Source organism: Myotis nattereri (genome assembly GCF_964212035.1).
Source record: "Myotis nattereri genome assembly, chromosome: 5".
In the NCBI taxonomy this organism is placed as follows: Eukaryota; Metazoa; Chordata; class Mammalia; order Chiroptera; family Vespertilionidae; genus Myotis; species Myotis nattereri.
The window spans coordinates 34,602,931-34,628,944 of NC_138080.1; the positions used below are offsets into that span (position 1 = coordinate 34,602,931).

General features: G+C 49.8%; 1 protein-coding gene across 2 annotated transcripts in view; it reads right to left on the bottom strand.

The window, feature by feature from the left end:
• Positions 1 to 4,987: 4,987 nt before the first annotated feature.
• Positions 4,988 to 26,014, bottom strand: part of ZNF395 (zinc finger protein 395) — a 40,438-nt gene continuing 19,411 nt past the window's right edge. For both annotated transcript variants that reach the window (XM_081091092.1, XM_081091091.1), the window contains 9 exons: positions 18,467 to 18,713; positions 16,304 to 16,536; positions 14,034 to 14,143; positions 10,055 to 10,290; positions 9,563 to 9,663; positions 8,289 to 8,568; positions 6,669 to 6,761; positions 5,765 to 5,868; positions 4,988 to 5,533 (listed from right to left, as the gene is read on the bottom strand). In XM_081091092.1, the coding sequence (XP_080947218.1) occupies positions 5,422 to 5,533; positions 5,765 to 5,868; positions 6,669 to 6,761; positions 8,289 to 8,568; positions 9,563 to 9,663; positions 10,055 to 10,290; positions 14,034 to 14,143; positions 16,304 to 16,536; positions 18,467 to 18,700 (1,503 nt within the window). In that variant the 5' untranslated portion in view covers positions 18,701 to 18,713 and the 3' untranslated portion in view covers positions 4,988 to 5,421. The remainder of the gene's footprint in view (positions 5,534 to 5,764; positions 5,869 to 6,668; positions 6,762 to 8,288; positions 8,569 to 9,562; positions 9,664 to 10,054; positions 10,291 to 14,033; positions 14,144 to 16,303; positions 16,537 to 18,466; positions 18,714 to 26,014) is intronic.

The window sequence follows — 26,014 nt, forward strand, 5'->3', positions numbered from 1 at the left end:
AGTATGAGGCTCTGCTTTATGTCAAGTATGACAGGCAAGAGACGTGAGCACAGACACGCGACTGTGCTGTGTCCCACATGCAGCGGGGCGGATGGACGGGCGGGACAGAGGGGCCGAGGTGCTCAGAAACTCCCTGCGCACGGCAACATCACCAACGGGCAAGTTGTTGGGTCCCACCCCACCCTCCACCCCCACCTCGTTTCTGACTCAAGCACTTGAAATGTAAGAGAACCATAAGTGAAGATGTAATTTAGCCTCAAGAAATAAATGACCGCCGAAACCTGTTTGGCTCAGTGGATAGAGCGTCGGCCTGCGGACTGAAAGGTCCCAGGTTCGATTCCGGTCAAGGGCATGTACCTTGGTTGAGGGCACATCCCCAGTGGGAGATGTGCAGGAGGCAGCTGATCGATGTTTCTCTCTCATCGATGTTTCTAACTCTCTCTCTCCCTTTCTCTCTGTAAAAAATCAATAAAATATATTTAAAAAAAAAAAAGAAAAATAAATAAATTACCACACATGGACTCCACATAGCAGGGATAAGTAGAAATTTGCATTAAAACTTTTTTACTTTTAAATGTAGGGAGAGAGAGAGAGAGAAATTAATTTGTCCTTCCACTTACTCGTGCACTCATTGGTTGATTCTTGTATGTGCCCTGACTGGGGAGTGAACCCAGCACCGTGGCCTATCGGGATGATGCTCTGGTGGTCCGTGAGGTCCGAAAGGTTGGCGACCACTGCTCTAACCAACTGTTAGGGCAGAAACCGGCATTTTTAACAAGCTGCAGGAGATGCAGGTCCTGCTGGGTTGGGACGACTGGACTGGGATGTGAGGCGAGGGGCAGAGCCTGGACAAACCTGCTGTTTGTCCTTTTTTCTCCAATTGAACCCGAAACATGTTAAGGTGTGTGACTATCAGAGTCCAGCCAAGGAACACCTGGTGCACCCAGGCAGAGTGACTGAGGAGTCCAACGTCTACAGCGTCAGGGAGGGTAGGGCGCTCTGCTGAGGTGGAGGGCCTGGGTGAGGGGGAGTCACCGAACCCACTGAGCTCAGCGCAGGCAGGGCCTGGAGAGGCAACTCCTCTCTCCTTCAGCCCCTCCAACTCCAGCCCGGGGCCTCCTGTGGGTCAGACAACCAGAAGCCAGACAGTGAGGGGTCCGCAGACGCAGCCATCAGGTAAGCCTGTGAGAGCCCAGGGCTGCAAACGAAGGACGTCCAACTCCGAGGCAGTGACCAGATGCGGGGGCGGGGCCACCAGCACCGAAGCAGCAGATTCTATTGGGCTTTCTTAGAGAGATGGGGTAGACAGGGACAGAGGGAAGGAGGAGGAGGAAGCCCTCCGTTCTACCTCAAGGCAAGAAGAAAGGCCAAAGGACAACCTCCCGCACCGGCTTCAGGGGCTTCTTCTGGGCTTGACCAACCGTGACCAAGCTCCCGGGCCCTCTCACAGCGCCATCACCCTCGCCGTCAGGCCCTGCTCGGGGGTCCTCGGAACCCACTCCGCATGGTCCCACGTTGCTTCTGCTCTCAACACCCTCCAGCTCTAACTGGCCATTTGGGCCATCACAGTACATGGGACCGAGGAATTCAGGGAGTGGCCCAGGTTGCTCCCTAGGTCAGAACTCGTCCCGTAAGTAGCGTGTAACTTATCTTCTCCTAAGTCACTTGCCAACTCCCCAACAGACTCGGGAACATGGCCAAGAACATGCTTCCCACGGCCAATATAAGCAACCGAGAAAATACTCATGCTGCCAGGATTGCAATCCTAGTGCCATGATTTCCCAGTGTGCGACCTTGGGAGGGTTATTTAACCTCAGTCCCTGCATCTGTAAAATGGGGATAATAACAGTAACCCCTTCATCGGGTTACTGAGGTGGCCCACAACTCTTGGCCTGGTCCCTGATCATGGTACCTACTGTTATTCTAAGCAAATCAATGTGCGTGCTCTGCCCGTAGGGTGACTGATGACTGACATGCTATCTATCCTTTGCGGGGAAGGGGGGAGTGGAGGGGAGTGGGGGGGAGGGGAGGGACAGGCACAACATCCAATCAGACAATGTACCATTTTATGTACCATTTTATTCCTTATAAAATATATTTCATATTGTTGCTGTAAAAACATTACATTTCACATTTAAAAAAAAAACCAAAAAACTTTTTTAACAGTAAAAATAATACTTGGAAGACAGCTGGGGGAAAAGGCGCCAATAAGACAAATTCACAAATGGGATTTATCTCCCTCCCTCTCCCTCTCTTTTTTTTTTTTTTTTTTTTTTTTTTTTTGCCCCTGGTAAAGTCAGAACCTGGGAGGAGCAGAAAATAACAGGACAGATTTCTTCAAACAAATCAGAGTATCCACCTCCAAATTAATAATGTCCTCCAAGGACAGAAGCCATAGGTGTACCATCGCCATGTGGACATAGCTCAAAATGCTCTCTAAAACTGCAGAACTGCTTCCCCAGCCAGCCCCAACATCACATAATTGAGTCCAATTACTGTACTCACTAGTCAGTCCTTGTGCTTTCCACCCGTGACCCCACTCGGCCACCGACATTCGGGACTCACTCTGCACTGAGGAAGCCTGAGGGCAGGTTTCGTATCATTAAGGCTGGTCACGGTAGGCACCAGACTCCCAAGGTAACTCCAAGAAGTATTTTGAATAAGGGTAATGCCAGTGAAATAAAGTTTCCCAAAAATAACTGCATTTGACGATCAGTCCTGTTAGTTTCCAACGTGCACCTGTGGCATCTTACCTTCTCTCAGATTCTGCTGCCCAGGTGGGCCGGGAAGTTAGGGAGAGAGACACAGAGATGAAAAAAAAAACAGGCACGATCACTGGATCGGTTCACAAACCATCCCACCCTCCGAGAAGAAACAAACGGGGTAACCCCAAGGACAGACCACATGTCAAGAACCAACACAACAGCCACGAGGTTGAGGTGCGGGAAGAGGGAGGCCAGAGGGGGCCGCCACCACCCGAAATAAGACAGGAGCAAATGCAGACAGGGAAAGCTGCACCAAAACAAAACACCAAAAGATAAAATAAAAAATAAAACCACCTCCGTTTTTCAATGGTTTTGCCAACTTCTTCCTTCTCTCTTCCTTCTCTGCCCTGGGTACCAAAGACATGAAAAGCCTACCTCCCTTAGAGAAAACCTTTATATCCAGTTATATCTGCACAATCCAAACCGAGGGGGGAAATGAGAACAGCTTTTCTAAAGATGGGACTGAGAAGGGAAGGGGAGGGAAGGGAAGATACTGCTGGGCAGCATCCCGCGTCTCACACATGCCCTCCCCTCCCCTTCCCTCCCCGAGAAGCCCTGAAAACGGACAGCGTGGGAGGTGAGTAGAATCAGGACGAGCTTTTCATTCTCAGGGAGGCTGAAGGGACAGGAAGGAGAGCCCTGGGCCACCTCCTGCTGGCCTGGCTTTGAGCTTTACCGAGGAAGAGATTCCACATACCTTTTTTCACAAAGTTACAAAAATATACCCCATCACCACCCAAGACACCTGTGCATAACTGTCTTTCCCTCTGTCACCAAACCCGGGTCCCCATCACCTTTCACAAGCCACACCCCTGTTCTCAGGTGGGCAGGTGTCCTCACACTCCACCTGCCTCCCACAGCGAGGCATATGCACATTCCCATCACCCATCACGGGAAGCGGCCAAAGGAGCTCCCAATAGCCAGGTATTTCCCCCTGGGGCAGGTTTCCTCCTGGGCTCAATGACAGCCCACGGGGAAGGGGGCGGGGGGATGCTGCTGCTCTGTCCCCAGAGTGGCTTGGTGGAGTTCCCTGAGCCCCTGACATCTAGGACATGGGTCCAAGGCAGCTGGTCAAGCAGGCCCCAGGGAATGGCCACAGTTTCTAGGAAGGAAGGCGAGGCTCTGAAACCAACAGGGGCCTTCCCTCGGGGCTCAGCTCACCCCATCTTAACCCCTGGGGGCATGGCACTAAACTCACCACATCTCTCTCCTTCTCCGAAGACAAGCTTTGCTCATTAACCTCCTGAGCAATGCAGTACAGGCTCCCCTCAGTTGCTGAGGCCTCCAGAAACACCCCGGGCTAACTCGCCAGGAGCTGGGAAGGCATCCCCTCTCCACTCCATTTCCTCAGCACTCTCTCTAACCTTCTCCATCCTGTCTTCAGGCAAGAAGGTGCTAGCAGGTACCTGGGAAGGTCACACCACACTAAGATAACATTACCTCCTCATCACCGGGCTGGGCCAACCAGGGTAACAAATCCAGAAGCCTCCTGCCTTGTGTCCTATCCCACTTGTCACCTAAGGGAGGGATGAGATTGCTCCCAAAGGGGCAGCTGAGCCATCAAACAATGAGAGACCTGCTCCTCCATCGGTGGGCAAGCTGCCACTCACCTACCTACCTATGCTCTTCTCTCTCCTTCCCCACCAGCCCTGCCTGTAGCCTCGGGAGGGAAATGGGGAAATCCCTGGTGAAAGCAGAGGCAGAGAGGAACCTACCACCCAAATAAAGGGGAACTTTAATCAGATAAAGGCTTCTGAATACACCATAAAAGGAAACAAAGTGTTTTAGCAGAGAGCTTTCACTGATACGGAAACCCTCTCGCTTTTCCTCAAGGAAAGAGGAAAGAATATCAAGGTAGTGTCTGACCGCCACATGTCAAAAAGTGAATTCTGATCAGCCTTTTGGCTCAGCTATTTGGGGACAGTCTTTAAAAAACGCTGAGTCTGGGCTTTGAGAAGCAGCCGCACAGTATGTGTTGGGATGCCACCCAACGTCTGAGGGGACCCAGATTCAGAGAGCTGTCACCAGAAGGTTGTCCTTTTACTTCCATGGAAGCTGCTTGGTGAGACAAGCTCTCCATTCTCCAGGGTTCAGGTGGAGAAGGGCTTGCTGCAAAAAAAACCCAAAAAACTGCCCAGATACCCCCCCCCACTCTTCCCACTCCAATGGCAGGTCCTGCTCTCTGAGTCATCAGCCAGAAACTTTTTTTTTTTTTTTTTTTTAAGAAAAGTAAATTCATCTTGCTCACAGTCCTTTCTGGGTGAGTTGAGAAAGCAAAGAATTCACCAACTCAGCAGGAAACAGAATGAGCGGTTCCTTCTTTTGATGCTTACACACTAATCCCCTGGCGAGAGGGGATGTGGGGAAGGGAGGCCCATTCATTCTTTGGTCTCTAGTTCGCTGCAGAATACCCTTGGTCAGTTTTGGCTCTCACCTCCTTGAAGGGGGAAAAAATAGGTTCGTTTCTCTTTTTAAAAAATAAAATGTGCCCACAAGGGAGGGAAAAGGGGTTTAAGTATTAAACCTTAGCCAAGAGAGCCCACACTCCCAGTGTCCACTCTTTATCGGTAGGTGTCTGCTGAGGGCTCACGGGTCCGCCTTTTGTCATCTGGCTGCCGTGGGGCCGGGAGCAGCGAGGGGGAGCCGGCCGGCCGGTTCAGTCCAGGAAGCGCTGGCAGGCCTTCTTCCAGCGGCAGGCTGTGCACCACTGGTCCCGGTGCTCAATGCCATACACTTTGCGGCACTTCTTAGCCTCCCCGCGGGCCTTCCTGCCAAGGGAGAGTAACGAGGGTACGTCACCAGCTGGTGGTTAGCCCCGGAGAGTGGCCAGGTGTGAGGCTGAGCAAACAGGCGGTGTGTCCTCCAGCCGGGCTCACCCCGCCCCGCCTGGTTCCCAGGACTGACCCTGAAGCCCAGGGTCAGTGGACTCAGAGCCCACGCTCGCAGTGGAGACAGTGGGGACGAAAGCCAGGAGGAGGTGCTGGGAGCAGAGGCCTTACCTGGTGCTGCTCTGGGCCCGGGGTGGAGACGTGACAATCAGGTGAGATTTCATGGCAGGTGGTGGCTGCTGGGGCTCGCTGAAGCTTAGCGACCTGCTCCGGACCTGGGCACAGAGAGAGGGGCCGTAAGCACAGGGCAGGCAGCCACGCCTGCAGGGCCCCTCCTTGTGCCAGGAGGGCCAGCATGCCTTTTCCGGAAGGATATTTCAGACGGAGGTGAACAGGGGCCAAGTGAGGGGAGCGGGAGAGTGAGGAGCAAGCCTCTCAGTGACGCTCATGAGAGAGTTGGGGCCACGGGCAGGGGAGCTGGCCTGGCCACTTCAGGGGCTGCTCCCTCAAGACTTAGAGGCAGTCACCACAGGCGACAGAAAAGAAGGGATGGCACTGTCTCAGCGCCACGTTCAGGCACCCAGGCTTCCCAGTGTGTGATCCCTTCCACCGGAGACGTGTAAGACTAGAACCCACGGTGGGCGGTGCAAGTGGCTTCCAGTGCATTTTAGTTCGGAGGCAAGCCACCTGAGCAGTGGTCCCCGGTGGCCGCGAGATTTCTGATCCGGCCTACACAGCCCCCACCAGCTCCCACCTCCTTGCTTGCCCTCCACCCTCCTCCCCTCCAGGTTCCCCACATTCTCTCCCTTCTTAACAAGCACCACAGACACTCGGGCCTACCAGGGCACTGACCCTGGCCTCGCCTCGTGATTTTCTTGGCAATACACTTGCATGACCTGGTTTCTTCTCTGCAGGCACCCTCCTTCCACCTGCTAAGAGGGGCTGGGACCTGCTGGAGAGTGCCAGGCCGGGGGGAGATCTTCACGAAGTGTGGGTGCTGCTGAGCAGTGCGAGGAGATGGCCCCAGCACTGGGTCTGTGTGGCAGAGCCCTGGGACTCGGAGACCGGCACTCACCGGAGTGAGGGAGGAGGCCGTGGAGGGGGCGGCAGCCCAGCTGATACTGGTGTAGATGTGCGGTGAGACGGGGATCTGAAAGGACGGCAGGGCCTGCGGGAGACAAGACAGAGTCAGCCCAGGTCCCGGCTCTCTGACTCCACCCACCCTCCTGTGACATCAGGATGCACAGCAGAAGGTCTCTGGCGGGAAACCCTGGGATCCGCCAGAATGCCCTTCCCAAGAGAACCAGCAGAGTTCCCAACTCTCTGACATTGTCTCCTTAGTCCTGGGCGCCAATCTTTTTTAGGAACCCCTCTCAGAGCCGGTGCACACGCTAGCCGCATGATGTCATCATCACCCACCAAGAACACGCTATAGGCAGTTCCCCAAAGACGGCCCAAAGCCTCCTGAGCAGGGAGCGATTGCTGCAGTAAGGGTAGGGCGTCCCCAGCAACCACGTGGAATTAGCAACACTCTCCTGGATGAACGGGTTTAGGTTTGTCTATCAAAACACCAGCCACAGTCTCCAGCGGCAGCCAGGTGCCTGAAGGGCCGCCTGAAAGTTGGTCAAACATGAAATAGCTAAGTGACCACTCATTCTAATGAGGAAACCTGGCTCATTTTGTAAAGGTTTTTCTGACTGAAAGCACTGCTGTCTAATTACTAACCTGCCAATCAGCCTGGAGTCTGATAAAATCAAGCTGTGGGCACGAAAGCATTAGAAGAAAAACTGGCACAAGGTAAGCTGTGCATTTACTGAACACCTACTACGTGCACAGTGAAGACCATCCTAAATGACACCCCCTCCGTGACAACTTTCCCAACCACATGGGCATCCTAGCTTGGTCCTTCCTGTACCCACAACAATGTCTTGTGCCTCCAGGAAGGTACATGGACGATTATAATTAATCATAGTTACATACGCATTTCTCTCTCCAGCTAAACCGTGCATTTCTCAAGGTCAGTACAATGTCTTATTCTGTCTGGAAAGCTTACCCCACTGCTAGACAAATAGGTGCTGGGCCCTTGCCGCTGTGGCTCCGTGGATAGAGCATCAGCCTGCGGACTGAAAGGTCCCAGGTTCGAATCCGGTCAAGGGCATGTACCTTGGTTGTGGGCACATCCCCAGTAGGAGATGTGCAGGAGGCAGCTGATCGATGTTTCTCTCTCATCTGTGTTTCTAACTCTCTATCCCTCTCCCTTCCTCTCTGTAAAAAATCAATAAAATATATATTTTTTTAAAAATAGGTGCTGGATTGTTTGTTAATGTAACACAATTCTAGGGACTAGGGATTTGCTCTGGGAAGCCCAATTACACGACTCTATGCGCCTTTATAGCCAGCGGCGTAACATCTCCCCTGTCCAAATCCATCAACCTGGGTGCTTGCAGGTTCAATCAGATTTCTAGTAATCACACGTGACAGCCACCGAGGAAGAACTCGGGAACCCCCCTCATTTATCAAATGTGACTTATTTTCCTTTCCTTCTTTGTAGAAGTTAGAGGCGACCCATTTAGCTATAGGACTCAGCCTCCGATCAGGGTGGTCAGTGGCCTGTGATCAGGCTGGTGGGTGACAGGTCAGACACGGAACATCCTCACGGTCGCAAGGCTAAGCTCCCAGTGTGCCCCAGCCATACCTGGTACGCATGGTCAGCCTGAATGTGCCAGAAAGAGCCAGGAGCTGATTTGCTGAGAGCACCGGAGGGCAGGTAGGATTCCAGGCCAGGGTGCTCTGGGCCCGAGGGCTGGCCTTTGGGAGGAGGCGGTGGAAGAATGGCGAGGGGCGGGCTGGTCACACCGGGGGTGGGGGCTGAGTCGGCGGAGGGGGTGCCAGCAGCAGCAGCTTCCTCCTTCATCTGCACTTCCGTGTAGTAGAAGTCCTCCTCCCGCTTGAACTGGTCGGAGTCCACAGAGTCCCTGCGGGGGCGGGAGACATGGCGGTGGTCAGGGGCAAGCTGCCTCAGTTCAAACACAGGGGAAACTGAGGCGCAAGAGGGGGTGTCTGCTCAGGGCCACCCAGCGAGTCAGGGAAGGAGCCCAAGAGGCCACACAGGAGCCTGTTCCCAACGCAACATCACGGGGAGGACGTGCTTGCACATCACTGGGACTGTTCCTCCTGCACCTGAGGCTTCTCCTCTCTCACAGGGTGTATGAACCTCTCCTCCTGCAGGAGTCGCCTGACCCTGGGCCCCGCCACGGGTCCTGTCGGGCCCACCTCGTTGCTGTCACAGTCTCTCCTCCAGGGAAAGGGCTGTGATCCAGTCCCTCCGCCAAGAGCACCCTGACTCGGGGGCGGCCGTATCGACGGAGCCCCAGGTCCCCAAGGGAAAGCAGGGGCAGGCCTCGCCACGGATCTCCCCAAATCACCCTGTTTCTACCCAGAATTCTAACAGCTGGCATCCTACAGTGAGGCAAGATGACACATCCACAGACGGATGGTGCTCCCTCCCCATGAACAGATAGACCAGTGGTTCTCAACCTTCCTAATGCTGCGACCCTTTAACACAGTTTCTCAGGTTGGGGTGACCCCCAATTTCATTGTTACAAATTGAACATAATTAAAGCATAGTGATTAATCACAAAAACAATATGTAATTATACATGTGTTTTCCGATGGTCTTAGGGTACTCCTGTGAAAGGGTCGTTCGACCCCCAAAGGGGTCGCGACCCACAGGTTGAGAACCGCTGAGATAGATCGCCATTCACTGGGACAGGAGAGGAGAGTCCTTCCTTCCCAGCAAGGAACTCTCTGCAACAGGCTACTCTGCTGGGCACAGGGGCGGGCACCAGGTGGCGCTCTCCGCAAGCCATTTCCTTGGACGCATTCTGGGCTGTGGGTGCCCAGGCATCAGCAGGGTGGAGGAGACCTGAATGCTGCCCGAGGCAAACGGGCCCTGGGCCCCACACCTACCCCAGGTGGAGGGCCTTCACGTGGCGCTTGATGCCCACGATGGAGCGCAGGACTTTGCCGCAGTTTGGCCACAGGCACTTGTACATCACCTTCACCGAGTTCTAGGGGAAAGGAAGACAGGGTCATTGGGACACGCTTCTCTCCTTCATCCCCTTCCCATCCTCACCTCCTGGGGACGTCAGCCTCCTGCAAACAAAACCTAACAAAAGGCTCGCTGGGGCCAAAGAGGCTGACAGGCAGGGGCAAAGTGCCTCGGCCCAGGAGCCGGGCCTGGCGGCCGGCAGCAACGCTTGGTGCCACCAAGGCCTCAGGAGAACAGCAGAAAGGCGGGGACCGGCGCAGAGGCAGAAAGGAACCGGCATCGAAGAGAGCTCCTGGGAATGTCAAGAGGGAACAGCAGCAGCAGAGGAAAACGAAAGTGGGATGGAGCCTGAGAACGCCTGGGACCCGTCAGCCTCGCCGGCCCGAGCTCACGCTCACATCACCACGTACCTTTCTTTTACGTGGAGCTGGTTCATCCAACAGGAAAGCGTCTGGATCAGTTTCAAATCCAGCATCGGTTTGGGGAGAACCAAAGGCGTCCCCCAGATACTTGGGGCTGGCCTGGGGGTGGGGGGGCGAGGGGGTGGAAACGCCACTGCTCGCACTCCAGTGCCCGCTGGTGGTGCTGCTGCCGCTGTCGGACACGTCGCCGCTCTCCTTCCAAGGGTCGCAGGCCGCACGGGAAGCTGGCGGAGGGAAGAGAGAGAGGATGCTCATGGGCCCGTCCCCAGACAGCGCTTCTGGCACGGCCCTGTCTGCACCGATTCCACATGGACAGCCCAGGTCAGAGGCCACGACGTTCCCGACTGGAGCCTGGGTCCTGAGTCCAATTCCTGGCTCTGGCTCTGCCTGGCTGTGCCACGTCAGGGGGGAAAAACCCAAACCTCCCCTTTCTGAGCGTCAGTAAAAATGAGGAGACATTGCACCTCATCGCAGCAATGCCCCTGGGCAGTCCTGCTCGGCTCCAGTGGCCATCTCCTGCCACGGCCACGCTGATAACCACTGACCGACAAGCACACACTGAAACTTCAAATTGTATGTTATTAACAGAAAGAGAACCGAATTAAAATGTGTTTCTCACTGCCCGCCTGGTGTGGCTCAGTGGTTGAGCATCGACCTATGAACCTGGAGGTCATGGTTCAATTCCTGGTCAGGGCACATGCCCGAGTTGTGGGCTCAATCCCCAGTGGGGGGTATGTAGGAGGTAGCCGACCAATGATTCATTCTCTGTCATCACTGATGTTTCTATCTCTCTCTCCCTTTCCCTTCCTCTCTGAAATAAAAGAAAAATATATGTGTGTATGTGTTTTTAATGTGTTTCTCACTTTATATGTTTTAAAAAAAGTCAGGGGGCCTAGCCGGCATGACTCCCTGGTTGATTATCAACCTATGAACCAGAAGGTCACGGTTCGATTCCCAGTTAGGGCACATACCCAGGTTGCAAGCTCGATACCCAGTGTGGGACTTGCAGGAGGCAGCCAATCAATGATTTCCTCTCATCATTGATGTTTCTCTCTCTGTCTCTCTTCCTTCCTCTCTGAAATTAATAACTAACTATAATAAATAAATAAATAAATAAATAAATAAATGGCAGGGGGAAGGGGAGGGGAAAGATTCTACTGCCTCTAGGCCTAAAAGAGTGGGTGAGAAGGTGCACAGACATGTGCCGGAGATCACTGAGTGCCTTCCCCACAGCGGAGTAGGATGGAGAGGCCAAGCTAAGAGCTTGTTGACCAGGCTTTCTTGAAAAATCCCTACTGATCACTTAAACCCAGGCAAGTCCATCAAAAACTGCCTGTGGGAAGAAACCATGCAGCCAGCTCTACAGGGACATGTGGCGGCAGCCCAGGTGGCTGCTTTTACCCACCAGTAACGAGTTTAGAGAAGATAAGTCCTGAGAGTAATTCAGACCAATGACAGATGCCTGGGTGACGCCAGCAGGCCCTGAACCTGCCGCCTGCTCCCAGCTGTGCGTCCGAGAAGGAGGAAGATCACCGTGAGACGTGACACTTCCGGTTTTTAAACTGCCTGTCTTAGGGCTACTTCAGGCCCAGCCCAGACTCTTCCATCGCCCAGGCCATAAGTCCCGATTCCTTAATAGGACAGGAGAATCTGACATTCTCAGACATGGAAATAGCAAGAGAAGAAGGAAACAGTGTGGTGCCCATGTCCCCAACCACCCCAACTCCCACCACGGACAGGCTTTCCACGGAGCCTCGTCCGTAACCTGGGTTCTGAGATCGACGGACGCGTCCTTTGTAGCCAGGATACAAATCTGACTGCTTTTCTCTCATCCTGCTCCATATTCCCAACTGAGCCAGACCCCTGGGGTAGACACCCAGCATTCCTGCTGCATGTTGCCCATGCAGGCTCTCCTTCGTTAGTCACACCCGCCAGCAGAAGTCCACCCACACAGCATGGGATGCTATGAGCTCTTCCCTCCCTAAGTATCAACTGTTATGTCTCAAAGCTATGACTCCCTGGAAACCAAGAGTTTCTGACATAGATACATGGGGCTTCCAAAATAGGGGAGCCCTTTGGGGAAGAACTCAGGAGCCCCAACAGCCCAATAGGTCCAGGGCCCCCACACCCCCACTCAAGGAGAGAAGGGCAAAGAAGCAGAATGCTACCTCTAACACAATCAGGACTCTGGAGAAGAGCAGGTCAAACACAGGGAAACCCTACAACACAGCAACCTTCCACAGGGAGCCATGCAAATGGCTCAAACGCTGGAACTGGCAGATTGGCACACGGAGGAAAAAAAAATATTTTAAAAAGCAAAAGGTTAATTTCACAAATTAATCTATACGTTGTAAGATGAACATAAATTACCCTACCTTCAATTGTGCGATTTTCTAGGGGAGGTACTGGCTAGTCTATGCATGAAAACCAAGTGCTCCTCTGCAAGAACACAGCAATGAGAGCATACAGCGAACCTCTAAAAAATATTTATAATCCCCTCTGGTCTCGACACACATGTGTGCGCAGGACCACCCTAACAACACAGACACCAAAGGGAAGAGTGGTTTCTGTGCAAACAGTATCCATGGTTAGAGCAAGGTGTGGGCGATTGTGTAGACCCCACCTTGCGGCAGAATACTTCAATATCATTCACTGCCAAGGAAGCCTTATATTTCCACTGATTTCAGTCATAAGACCAGACATATAATGGAAAAACATCTTTAATAAACTACTACATTTTGTGTCCAAAAGGGACTTCAGATGTCAGGATCGTGGCATATTATGTTAGATGTATATGTGTTGGTGTTGGGTGCGTGTGAGTGTGTGTGTGTGTGTGTGTGTGAATATTATATATGTATTCTACACACACATATATACACAAAACCTGATGGGAATTGAAGTCAATGATTTTCTTTCCCTTTCTGATACTTTTCTGGATCCTCCTCCTATTGACCAACCTCCTGGATCTCCTAAACTCGTAGAATTTCCTGAGAACTTAAAACTGACTCCCACCTCCCGTTGTGTTTGTGTCGCTCTCGGTGCTAACAGAGCAGATGCACAACGCACGCCAGGCTTCACCACAGGTGGGATCAGACACAACAACCAACGAGCAAAGTCGTCACTGATGACGGGCTTTGGGTGAAGAAAGTAGATTTGCTTCATCTCTCCTTTGAATTGACTTTGTATCTAGAAAGATGACTTAGGAGGGATACTGGTAAAGGCCACTTTCCTGCTGACTCTGTATTTTCAGTTAGATCTCACCAATGAAGAAGTTATTCCCTGGGAGTAAGTCAGGCCAGCCCCATAGCGACTTTCCAAATGAAACATTCAGGTTCACCACCAGTCTTGCCAAACTACTAATATCCAGCAACCCTTCTTCCTCCTCCATATTACTGATAGTGTATTTTGGGGGTCGCACCAGAAGAATTTCCTTTAATCTGTCAATTTGCTGTGAAGTCCTTCCATCGCTTTGCATGAAGCAATCAGATTTACTTTAGACTTCGGCGTGTTTATTCTAGGTCCTTGGCCGGTAGGCCCGCGCTGATTTACAAGGCTGACGTAGGCACTTGGAACAGGGGCGTGAATCTCCTGAGGCCACTCGGGGACCCTTTAGAAAGTTCCTGCCTTTGTGAACCAAATATTCCTCCGTGGGCCTGGTTCAGGCCCCCACCAAAGTGCCTCACTCACTTACTCCCATAGAAGAACTTACTCAAGTGGCCAGTGTGGCTCAGCCCCGTGCTCAATCATCTTCACAATGCACCAGGAAACTTCTCCCCAGAGGAGGAAACTGAGGAAAAAGAACGGAAGCATCCGACTCAGTGTCACTCAGCCAGTCTGGGACACAAGAAAGAAGGGACTCCGGAATCCTGATGCCAGGCCAGTCCTTTGGCAATTAGCTGCTCAGAGCAGAGGACGTGAGTGACGAGCCTCTGCCACACCCAGAACCCACGCAGACTCCCTTCCTCACCAGAGAAGTTGGCCTCGGCCCCAGGAGGACTCTGCACGACCGGGCTGCAGGACAGGGACGTCAGCACCATGGCCGCCATCATCTCGTCCATTTCCACCGCCTCGGACTTCCTGGATTCAAACAGGTGAGGGCCAGAGGTTACATGCTGGCACTGCTGGTCACGTGATTATATTACCTATCTGGGCTGTCCCCTCCTCATCCCCACTCCAATCAGCCAGCGTGTACGTTAAATAAAGCATGAAGGTCTCCCCTCATCTTCATGAAAAATACTCATTCTGGATTACGTTTATAGTATCAGTCAACCCCAGTCTAAGGGGGTCGGTCCCCATCCCACTGCTGACACCCAGAGGCAACTCCATTCTCTCCCCTGGATTCACTTCCTTACTAACTCTGCAGCTTAAAATAGAGAACTGTATTTTCGGGGGAAGGAAGGAGAGTCAAAGCAATGAAAGAGAGCATGGACAAAAAGAATGCCCACTAGAATTCGAAAGCACTAAAATTACCTTTCTTTCCCCATCTTAAATTTAAGAGGAAACAATTACACTAACCAATCCCTTTCCCCTCCCCCAAGAAAAATGATGAGGAATTCTGTTAGTTTCTGAATGTCAACACAACCTAGAACATAAGCAATGCACGAGTAAACCAGAAGCACTAAAGTAAATCTCAATGCTTTATACAGCAGAGGTCTATAAAATTTTACATGCGATTTTTTAAAAAAATCCATATAAAGTTACATTACGTGGAAGTAAATTTAGAGCTGTCTATAAGTTAATGCTAAGGCATGAAAAGTTCGTCTGAAATACATTTGTAGGTAGCTCATCTATTTCAAAGCACTGTAATAATCCTTTCTTTACAATGAAGAGCCACCAAAATGTGTGACTGGGTTTAAAGTAGTTAAACGAAGGCCAGTAATATGTTAAACATATTAGCATCCCTTTGTTATACGTGATCTTTGTATTTTTATTTCCATCAGTAGAAAAACAAGTTCTTTGCCAACATTCCTCTGAATTCACAATCACAAATATTGTTGCTCTGGTCTGGTCTCAATATTCTGGGTGTACTGTCAATGGCAGTATTGCCCATAGACAAGCACAGAAAGAGGTGCAATGAGGATTAACTGTGTGCACATCCTGGATATAAGACAATCTCCATTGGCAGACTTTCTTTTTTAATTTTAAAAGATCAATGTACAAAGAGTATGTAACAGAAACTAGGAGAAAGGTATATATATACATATATTCCCCCTCAGGGGAAAATGGTATCATAAAATTCTAAAGCCAGATATACATTCACACAGACTGCATTCAGCATTAGTGGTTTTGAACTATGTTGAACACCTGAAACTAATACAAAATAATACTGAACATATACTGTAATTGAGAAATAAAATTTTTTAAAAATCAATGGTTTTGAATGTCTAAGCGAGGGGTCAGCAATCTATGGGCTGTGGACCAAATGTGGCCTGTCGCCTGCTTCTGTATGGCTCCCAAGCTAAGAATGGTTTTATAATTTTTTAATGGTTTTATAAATCAAAAGAAGAGTATTATTTCTTGACATGTGACACATAGAAACTATGTAAAATCGAAATCTGAGTGTCCACAAGTGAAGTTTCATTGGCTCGCAGCCGTGCCTGTGTGTTTCCTTATCTGTGGCTGCCCTCACACGACCACAGCAGAGCGGAGTCTCCGGGACAGGGGCCCCATGGCCCACAAAGTCTACCCTACTTACTATCTGGCCCATTCAGAACAAGTTCACCGATTCCTGATCTAAGCCATTTTTTCTGTCTCTCAGCATGAAAAACTAAGACCTAATTTTAATCTAAGTATGAAGAGAGGAAAAACACCCCTTAGCCAGTGGTCGGCAAACTCATTAGTCAACAGAGCCAAATATCAACAGTACAACAATTGAAATTTCTTTTGAGAGCCAAATTTTTTAAACTTAAACTATATAGGTAGGTACGTTGTTATTAACTTAATTAGGGTACTCCTAAGGCTTAGGAAGAGCCACACTCAAGGGGCCAAAGAGCCGCATGTGGCTCGTGAGCCGCAGTTTGCCGACCACGGCCTTAGTCAAACCAAAAACATAGCAGAACAGGTACCGTTCCGGGCTTTTCTAAAGGATGCCGTCTCTTCTCTCTGCGTCCCATTTGTCCAATATCTTGACAACTAGACACCTAGGACTTGCACATTCCTCCCCCATCACAAAACATGCCACAACCCCATTCCTCCCCACCCACATGATTTTCAGAGCCACAGTTCTCCCCCACAAACCTTTTGGGGACGTCAATGTTCCTGGAGACAGGCCTGTAGGCTTGCGCCTGGGCTCCCTGCTCCGGAAGTGGCCCCTGGGGAACGGGGCCCTGCAGCTCGGCCAGCCACACCTCCTCCGCTTTGCAGCAGATCTGTAACTTCTGGTCCAGCAGCCAGACCGTCACCTTGTCCTCTGCCCAACTGTGCTGCTCCACCAGTGCCGTGCACTCCTGCCCCCCGTACCACACATACACCTGGTGGGAGAGAAAAGCAGCAACCAGGATCAGCACTTAGTAGTTCTTAGCCCACAGGCCCCACGTCCTGGGATCCGCCTGACACCACCCAAAGTCCCCGACTCGGCTGTAATTTAAGCAAGATGCTGCCAGGTATCCGCTTCCCACCTGAGCCCCCAGTGGACTGGTTCTTCCCAAAGCAGATCCTTATAAACTTTCTACCCCAGCGGTTCCCAACGTGGGGCACACGCCCCACAGGGGGAGCAACTTGATTTTTAAGGGGGGGGGCCATTCGAGAATGAGTCATTAACAGTGAATTTTTTGCATGTCTTAGGGTTCTAGGGGCCTCATGTACAGCATATAAATATATATTGTGACCTATTTATGCATTGCAGTTCTCTATTATATGTTTTGAAATTTTATTTGCTATTTTATCATATCACTTCATATTATTATTATTTTTTTAACAATTTCTTAGTGATTTCTTCCTCGGTACTACAACTGTCCTTTTGTTCTTTCATTTTTCTCTTTCATGGATGCCATGTTCTTTGGAAGCTTGTTTAGACCAAGTTAATGGCCTTTTAGGCTTCCTCCATGTGAATAGTTCACTATTTGAATAATAAGAATTATATGTCACGGGGAGGGGGGGGGGGTTACAGGTGCTTAGGTGGGGCATGGCCAAAAAAAGGTTGGGAACCACTGCTCTATACGGAGAAAGTGAACATGTCAGTTTCTGAGATTTTTTTTCTTCTGAACTTACAATCTGTATCCATTGAAGCTTAAGTTGTTATCATCTTAAATTAGACAGTTTTCTGTAAGCCTGTGGCAACCAGAAAAAAAAAAAACACCTCTAGTTCAGCAGTCGCCAACCGGTGGTACACGGACCACTGGTCTGTGAGGTCTGAAAGGTTGGCAACTGCTGCTCTAGATGATACACAAAAAATTAAAAAGAATCAAAGCATGACTCTGAAAAAAAATCAACACACCACAGAGGAAGACAGCAAAAGAGGAAGAAAGAACAAAGAAACTACAAAACAGTCAGAATATAAGAAAGTAACAACGGCAAGTCCTTACCTACCAATCATTACTTCAAATGCAAATGAGTTAAATTCTCCAATGAGTTAAATTCCAATCAAATGAATTTGGAACCCGTGTCCGCCCTCTGGAATTCTTGCCCTGCATTGCCTCCAACGTCCTATAGATCTGCTGGCTCACAACTATTGCCTTGAATTACTCGCCTTGCATTTTGCCCTTCAGGGGCTCCTAGTCTACCTAGGGACAAGATGGTAGGGATGGAGAGGTAGCCCGTCTTCTCTCAAGGGCTGCCGAGCAGTTGGGGAAGCGAGCTGTGGGAAACAGAAGCCTCGGCAGGGAGACAAGAGGTAGAGTCGACCTATGGACCCTGGAGAAGGCAATGAAAGAGAAGCCCACGCACCTGGATCTAGTGATACTACCAGGTACAGGCCCTGACACAAGGGGAGAAACACTGGAAAAGAAAGACCAAATAGTATTCTGACTAAACGAACACCTTCCTCTCTTAAAAACTTCAAAAGGTAATTCGAAGACACAACCTTATCTGTCTCTCATAAGCCTGAGATTCTTCCCTTTGTTTTGTTAAGTTGCAAACTGAGGCAGGTTAAGAAAAACTGGGCTGTGGCCATGCTTGAAACTGAGGTTTTGAGTAGGTCTAAGCCCAGAAAATCAGATGTCAGGTCTCACCAGCCTTTTCTCCAGGCAGCACTGTCAGTCAGGGAGCAGTCCTGGGTCTGCTGCTGACGACTCATTCTCTCGAGAAGCCTGCTGCCCACAGGCCCACAGGGCGGCAAGCTAAAGGTCCGTACGCACGCAAAATGATGCCCAGGGAGTTCCCACCTGTCACTCGGGGCACCACTGGCCTGCTGGCCACAAGCCTGGGAAGGTCGGGCACCTGTCCACTCAGGCACCATCCTACCTTTTGCCCAGGTTGAAAGGCCATCTGCTGGAGGCCTGAGGTGCTGGGAGCCTTGAGGACTTCCTTGGGCTGCTCCTGACAGGACGTGTCCTTGGAGGTGAAGAAGGGCTGGGGAGCCACCCCCTCCAGCAGCTCTGCCTGCGGCTCCGAAGGTGGGGCAGCCCCGGGTGGCCCCAACACCCGGGCTCCCAGGAGGGACCGTTTCCCGAGGCGCCGGGACAGCACACTGGCCATGCTGCTCTCTTTCCTGGGGAGGCAGAGGGGACACAGAACCTTTTAGCCATCGCCTGGAGGAACCGGGAAGCTTCAGTCAGCGCCCTCCCTACACAGAGCAGCAGTGTCAGTGCCTATTGAAATGGATGAAACGTTTGATAGTAACTTTTGCAATATTTTTCTTTTTACAGAAGTAATACCCATTTCTCATAGGACATTTAGAAAATACTGATAAGTGTGTGTGCGCGCACACAAACACACACACACACTCAAGAAGCTGCCTCCCAGAGACACCTGCTTTCGCTATATAGCATTCCATGCTTTTACTTCTACAAAAACGGGACCACGGCTCGGTAAACTACATTTTCGCTTAGTAGCTTGTATAGATTTAACTGCATCGGTCAAGGTTATTTGATAAAAACCCTTTTAGGAACCACAGAGTATCTTCCTAGGCAGACGCATCGCTGTTAATTTAACAAGCCCTTTATTATGATACCTGGGGGCGGTAGCCAGTGTTGTGTTGTTTGACCTGCTCTGCCCACAGGCAGCATCCTGAGCTCAGCCTCAGCACACGCGCACGCGCACGCACACACACACACACACACACACACACACACCAGGTCAGGTTCTGATATCTGATACAGTCACGCACCGCTTAACGACGAGGATACATTCTGCAAACATCAGCGTGCACATACACAAACCTAGATGGTATACCCAGTGGTCGGCAAACTGCGGCTCGCGAGCCACATGCAGCTCTTTGGCCCCTTGAGTGTGGCTCTTCCACAAAATACCACGTGCGGGCGCGCACGTACAGTGCGATTGAAACTTCCTGGCCCATGCGCAGAAGTCAGTATTTTGTGGAAGAGCCACACTCAAGGGGCCAAAGAGCCGCATGTGGCTCGCGAGCCGCAGTTTGCCGACCACTGCCCTAGAATGATGTTATAAATATCGAAATGGCCCTTGGCAGAAAAAGGGTTCCCCACCCCTGCTGTAGAAGCTCTTCGCAACCTGCCAAGTGTGACAGAAAAGGGGGTTTTACAAGTCTTTGACTCAGAGCTTCTAGGGCTGGAAGCAGAGAGCATAGTATCTCCGGCAGGAATTCCCCAGAAAGGAGAGAAAAGGTAAAAACAAGGTCAGAGTCCCAGCACCGTAAGGAGCTCCAGTTCAGCTGTCTGGTGACTTCACAGCCAGTAACAGCACTATGGCAGAAAGCTTTATTATAATGAAAAGGGAGAAGAATGTGAGAAGTAAATTTTTGGCCAAAAAAATGTACATCCAACTAACTCGGTTTTTACAACCCACTCACCTCCCTTCATCCTTGAAGCCTCAAGCCAGAAACAGGAATCTCAAACTCGTCCTAACTGGTTTGGTTCAGTGGATAGAGCATCAGCCTGCAGACTGAAAGGTCCCAGGTTCGATTCCGGTCAAGGGCATGTACCTTGGTTGCAGGCATATCCTTAGTAGGAGGTGTGCAGGAGGCAGCTGATCGATGTTTCTAACTCTCTATCCCTCTCCCTTCCTCTCTGTAAAAAATCAATAAAATATATTTTAAAAAGAAAAAGGAAAAAAAGAACCTCTGACTCTCCATTTAATTCCGTGGACCAACAGCTAGAGGTGAGGCCACAGTACCGCTGAGAGACATCAGAGGGCAGCATCCATCCAGAGAAAAGAAACAACCTTTTCTAGACCAAAAAACCAGTAGCTACCCCCACTTTCCACAACAGGAAGTTTGAGGTTTCTACCTCTGAAAATTAAGAAAAAGTCCTATTTCCAAAATTCCTGGGCTTCCAGTCTCCAGATGGAGCCTGAAATATTCGGCTAACAGACTGACGATGTTTTTATCAGCCTTCTTTTCTTTTTTGTTAATGTAAAAAATACTTTTTTATTTGGTTTGTGAACTGACACCTTCCACAGCCTGCGGGATTTGCCGAGCTGGTGAACCTGCCCGCTTCTGGTTGGTTCCCGCGTCTGTTTGCTCTCTTCTCTGGCCTTTCTCCAAATTCCACACTGAAATGTGCTTTATTTTATTCGTAGATCATATGCCCACATCTTAATTTTTAAAAGCAGAAGAGAAAGAAGGAAGAGAAACTGCCTTTGTCGAGTGCCTCCTAGGCACTAGCTTTCACAAATTGTATCTAATTTAATCCTCAGAACAATCTGAGATAAACATAATGGCCTTTTATTTCTGATGGGGAGACTGAGCCATAGAGAGCTTAGAGTGCTGAGGCTACACAACTAGGAGCCAGCAGAAGGGGGTTGGGGAGGTTTGAGGGGTGCTGCACCCATGCTACCTGGGGCCAAAGGTCATAATCCTGCCATTATCCCAGGAGGTGTGGGATCTCTCAAAATAAAACACTCCATTAAGTTGCTTTTTCTTTTTTTTTTAATATATTTTATTGATTTTTTACAGAGAGGAAGGGAGAGAGATAGAGAGTTAGAAACATCGATGGGAGAGAAACATTGATCAGCAGCCTCCTGCACACCCCCCACTGAGGATATGCCCGCAACCCAGGTACATGCCCTTGACCGGAATCGAACCTGGGACCTTTCAGTCTGCAGGCCGACGCTCTATCCACTGAGCCAAACCGGTTTTGGCTATTAAGTTGCTTTTTACCTACATGTATTTTTCCCGCCTTTGTCAGTGACCCTTAATAGAAAAAAAGAAAAGAAGAAAAAAAAAACCCTCTGATCCTGCAAGCCTCTACTTCAGTTTCTTTGTACAATTTCTTTCCTTGAGAAATCTCTTCACTGGCGTCTTAGCCTCTTACCTACAAAACAGAGGTCAATGCTTTAGTCTGACCTTGTTAAGCAGTCCAAGTCACTGTTAATCATTTAGTGGTTTGGGGAGACCTTTATACACATACTGCCCTCTGAGCGGGAGCAGAGAAATTACGCAATCGGTCTCAAAAGATTGTAGCCAGGTTTATACGAGTGACTGGCAGCACGAACGTGAAAAATACGAATCTAGACTAAATGTAGGCTGGGCAGCATCGCCAAGTGGGATTCACTGCCTCTCCTGTATTTCTCAGCGCACTCTCTATATTATGGGCATAGCTCTACAGATAACAGAGCCCTTCAAGGGCTCAGAAGTGGATGAGAGCACCTACGGAGGTCAGCCGGGCAGCAGGTTAACTGGAGGAGCCAGGTTAACTCTGGACCTTCGAGTGACTTTTCAGGCTCACCTGTTACTTTATACCTGGGATTAAGGGTCCCACCTTCCCTCTTAGCACACGTCTATCAATCTAACTGGAGACTTCTTCAAATCTCTCTTCCCTGATCGCTGCTTCTATTCACTCCCCTATGGGTTTCTTTCTCGGGAGTAATCCAAGGTCCATACAAACCAGCCATGCCCTAATTTGCCATGTGATCTGGTACAGCCAAGAGAAATCAAGAAACATCCTTTAAAGCAGCGGTTCTCAACCTGTGGGTCGCAACCCCTTTGGGGGTCGAACGACCCTTTCACAGGGGTCGCCTAAATACATCCTGCATATCAGATATTTACATGACGATTCATAACAGTAGCAACATTACAGTTATGAAGTAGCAACGAAAATAATTTTATGGTTGGGGGTCACCACAACATGAGGAACTGTATTAAAGGGTCGCGGCATTAGGAAGGTTGAAAACCACTGCTTTAAAGGATAACAATACCAATGTTTCGACATGTAGCCCAATCTCACTTTCTGATGTTACATTCCTGAGGTACGGAATTCCTTGATTGGAACAAACTGGTGCTAAAAAGGACGTCCGGCTGGTGTACAGTCTTAAGAGGATCCTGGGGCCTCTGGGCTTCTCACTCCTTCCGTAGTCACAAATAGGAGGGGTGAGCTAACTAGAATACATATTTTGGTCAATGTCCAAAAGGGGTTAGCCCCTTTCCAGGCTCAGAAAACATACTCTGATGTGCCAGTGGCCCTTAAATGAGGACATCTGCCCTCAGTTAAATCACTGGATCAGACAGGAGAGGAAAACAAGCCTTCTCTGTGGTTCTGAGTTGCCAATTGCTATTTGACACGTAACTGTTGCCGGACAACCACATGTCTCGGGCCGCTCCCGCACAATGGTTGTTCTCGCCTACCTAGGGACACTGCAGCAAGCCATGACATCACCCAGTGGCACTTCTAGGACACAGGTAATAAGTCAAAATGATTCATTACATCACTAATAATTTGGGTTTGTTTTCTTTTTTCTTTTTTAGTTACAGAGAGTTAAGTTTGGAGTAAGACTCTCATTTGCTAAATCCTGGGTGTCTGCTACAAGCTCTCGAATGAACAATTAATTTATGAATCAAGGTGAGGGACAGCAACCCGTTGCCAAGTTTCAGGTTCTCTACTGAACCTCCGCTTTCTAATTCATGATCTCCACTGGGTAACTACTGCACAGAATGCCAGTTGGAGTTTTTAGTTCTTTGGCTAATATTTTGCATCAGATCCTTAAACTTTTATCAGAGAGGTGCTCAGTTTTTCCTTTAAAATCTGTCAAGTTTTGCCCAGCCGGTGTGGCTCAGGGGTTGAGCTTCGACCTATGAACTAGCAGGTCATGATTCAACTCCCAGACAAGGCACATGCCCGGGTTGTGGGCTCCATCCTCAGTAGGCGGCGTGCAGTAGGCAGCCGATCATTGATTCTCTCTCATCATTGATGTTTCTATCTCCCTCTGCCTGATTCCATTTATGAAACCAATACATATATATTTTTAAAGAAAATCTGTAAAGTTTTAACTAAAAACTTTTTCCAGTGTGATGTTCTAAGTCAGCCGTGGGCAAACTACAGCCCGCGGGCGGGATCCGGCCCGTTTGAAATGAATAAAACTAAAAAAAAAAAAAAAAAAAAAAAAAAAAAAAAAAAAACCGTACCCTTTTATGTAATGATGTTTACTTTGAATTTATATTAGTTCACACAAACACTCCATCCATGCTTTTGTTCCGGCCCTCCGGTCCAGTTTAAGAACCCATTGTGGCCCTCGAGTCAAAAAGTTTGCCCACCCCTGTAATCTAAGCTCATTCAAAGGTTAAAATGTAGCAATGAACATCTCTTCTTTTACAACACAACTCAATGGAGATCAGGATTCCCAAATATTTTCCAGCACCTCTTAGCCAGGGGCCGTCTCTGAGAGATGCAGGTGCATGTGCAGCGTATTTACAACATATGCAGGTATGTCTAAGGGCCTCTAAGAGTGCAGGTCACCGTCTGAACTTGGCAGAAGCAAGGTGTCATACCCCGGCATCACCACCCAAATGCCGCCTGGTGGTTCTCAAGTCTTTTTTTTTCCTGGACTGCCTTCTCCAGAAAAAGTGAAAAAATACTCACTTCACTGAGCATATACTGACCTTTTCTTCCCAGAGGACACTCTGCCCAGCCTGGCTTTGGCTAGAAAACCCTCCAAGAGTAGCCAAGGGTATGAGCCAAAACTTTTATATCTCTCAAGTTATGTAACAGTCCCTGTTATACCATTTTTATTTTTTGAAATACATTTTTATTGGTTTCGGAGAGGGCGGGAGAGGGCGGGAGAGATAGAAACATCAATGATGAAAGACAATCACTGATCGGCTACCTCCTGCATGCCTCACACTGGGGATTGAACCCACAACCCAGGCATGTGCCCCGAACGGGAATCGAACTGTAACCTCCTGGTTCATAGGTCGATGCTCAACCACTGAGCCACACCATTTCTAAAATGTGTGGTATGCATTTTAGATTTTCACAATACAAGATTAAGGTACACAGCACTGAGCATGTTAGTGATTGATTCAATACCAACGTTTCTAAATCAGCTATTCAGAGAAAGACCATTTGGATTTTTAGAGCATTTAAATTCTTGTCTTTCTGAAGGCTTTTAAAAACTGGTCAATGTGTAAGAGTTTAGACTACCCATAAAATTAAAGTGATAGGCTATATCAGGATGGACGGGAATCTTACAGGTTGCCCCTCTCCCATTCAGGGGCTGGAATCCTGGCCCCAGCATCCCCTCTAAGTGAGCACCCAGCCTTCCCGTTGCTGTGAGGAATAGATGGAACAGGATCATGGAAGGAAGAAATAAGGGGCCCAAAGAGCAGTGCTATTTTCCTGTTCCGGCAGACGGGCTGTAGAAATAGGTCATCGATTGGTGACACCGAATTTTCTCCAGCAAATAATGAAGGACCCCGATCAACAAATACTTTTGTTGGTTCGACCACCCAACAGTCTTCAATCAAGTGAAAGAGACGGCTCTGTTTGCACTGCCGGCAGGACGAGCGTGTGTTTCACAGCTCTGCCCAGGAACCAGCACACTTCCCCTTCCTTCACACCTCGCTCCCCATCGGCTTCCAAACCACCAGGGCCACGCGCGGCTCTCTGTTCCGCGCTCTGTCATGCATACACGCGTCTGCACTACATATGACTATTCTTAGCACAGGGCCCGGTGCATCGCTGGGGCTTAGGAAACTGTTTCTAACAGGACGAATGGGACTGTCTCTTCCTCACTGCAAGCCCGTTGAGGGCAGAGGCCACATCTTGCTCATCTCATCAGATGTATGATGTTAAGGAGCTGATATTCCAGAGAGCCCCAGATTCAAAAAAGAATGAGCTCTAAGAAGTCATCCTTGCTGCTTGCCCTAAAACGAAGACAGGTATCAAAAGCAAGGGGAGAGTTTTAGTGTTTCAACCCAGTACTAAGACAAGAGTGGTGCCTTAAAAGCAAGTTAGGAATCCTAAATAAGGAAGCAGGCACAGGTAACACCAAGCTCACAGGCGTGTGTTGTGGGAGGCAGAGGGGTTTCCGGCACTGCTCTGTACATGCACCGGGGGAGGGGGAGTGCATATGCCCTGTGTACGTGTGGGTACGTGCGTGCATGGTGGTCAAACCTGATTTACACTGTGCTAAAACTATGTGAGCGTTCCAGAAGGGAGGGAGAGGGGCGGGGAAGGGGGCGGATGATTGCTGACTCGGCATTTTACCCAGAGGCTGCAGCAAGGAGGGAGCCAGGAGCTGAGTATCCCTGGGAACACAAGCCTCAAAGAATTAACAATTTTCTCCAGCAGTTTTCAGCGTAAGCTTAGAAGAGACCCTCGCATTAACTCAAACCTCCCATGAGTAAATGCTTGAATGGCACTGAGGTTTACACCCATTATAATGCACACATTGGGGACCTTTCCTGTTTGCCCTGACCTCTCAGCAACTCAAGAAAATGTGGACGGACAGTATAATCTCCATGTTACAGCTCAGAAAACCAATGTTCCTCAAGGAGGTCACCTGTTTGCTGAAGCTGGCAAGCACTGGTGCTGGCCACTCTCCTGGCTGCTCCCTGGGCCTGTTCCCTCTTCCCCACAAGTGGAGACCCAGCAGCAGGGCAGG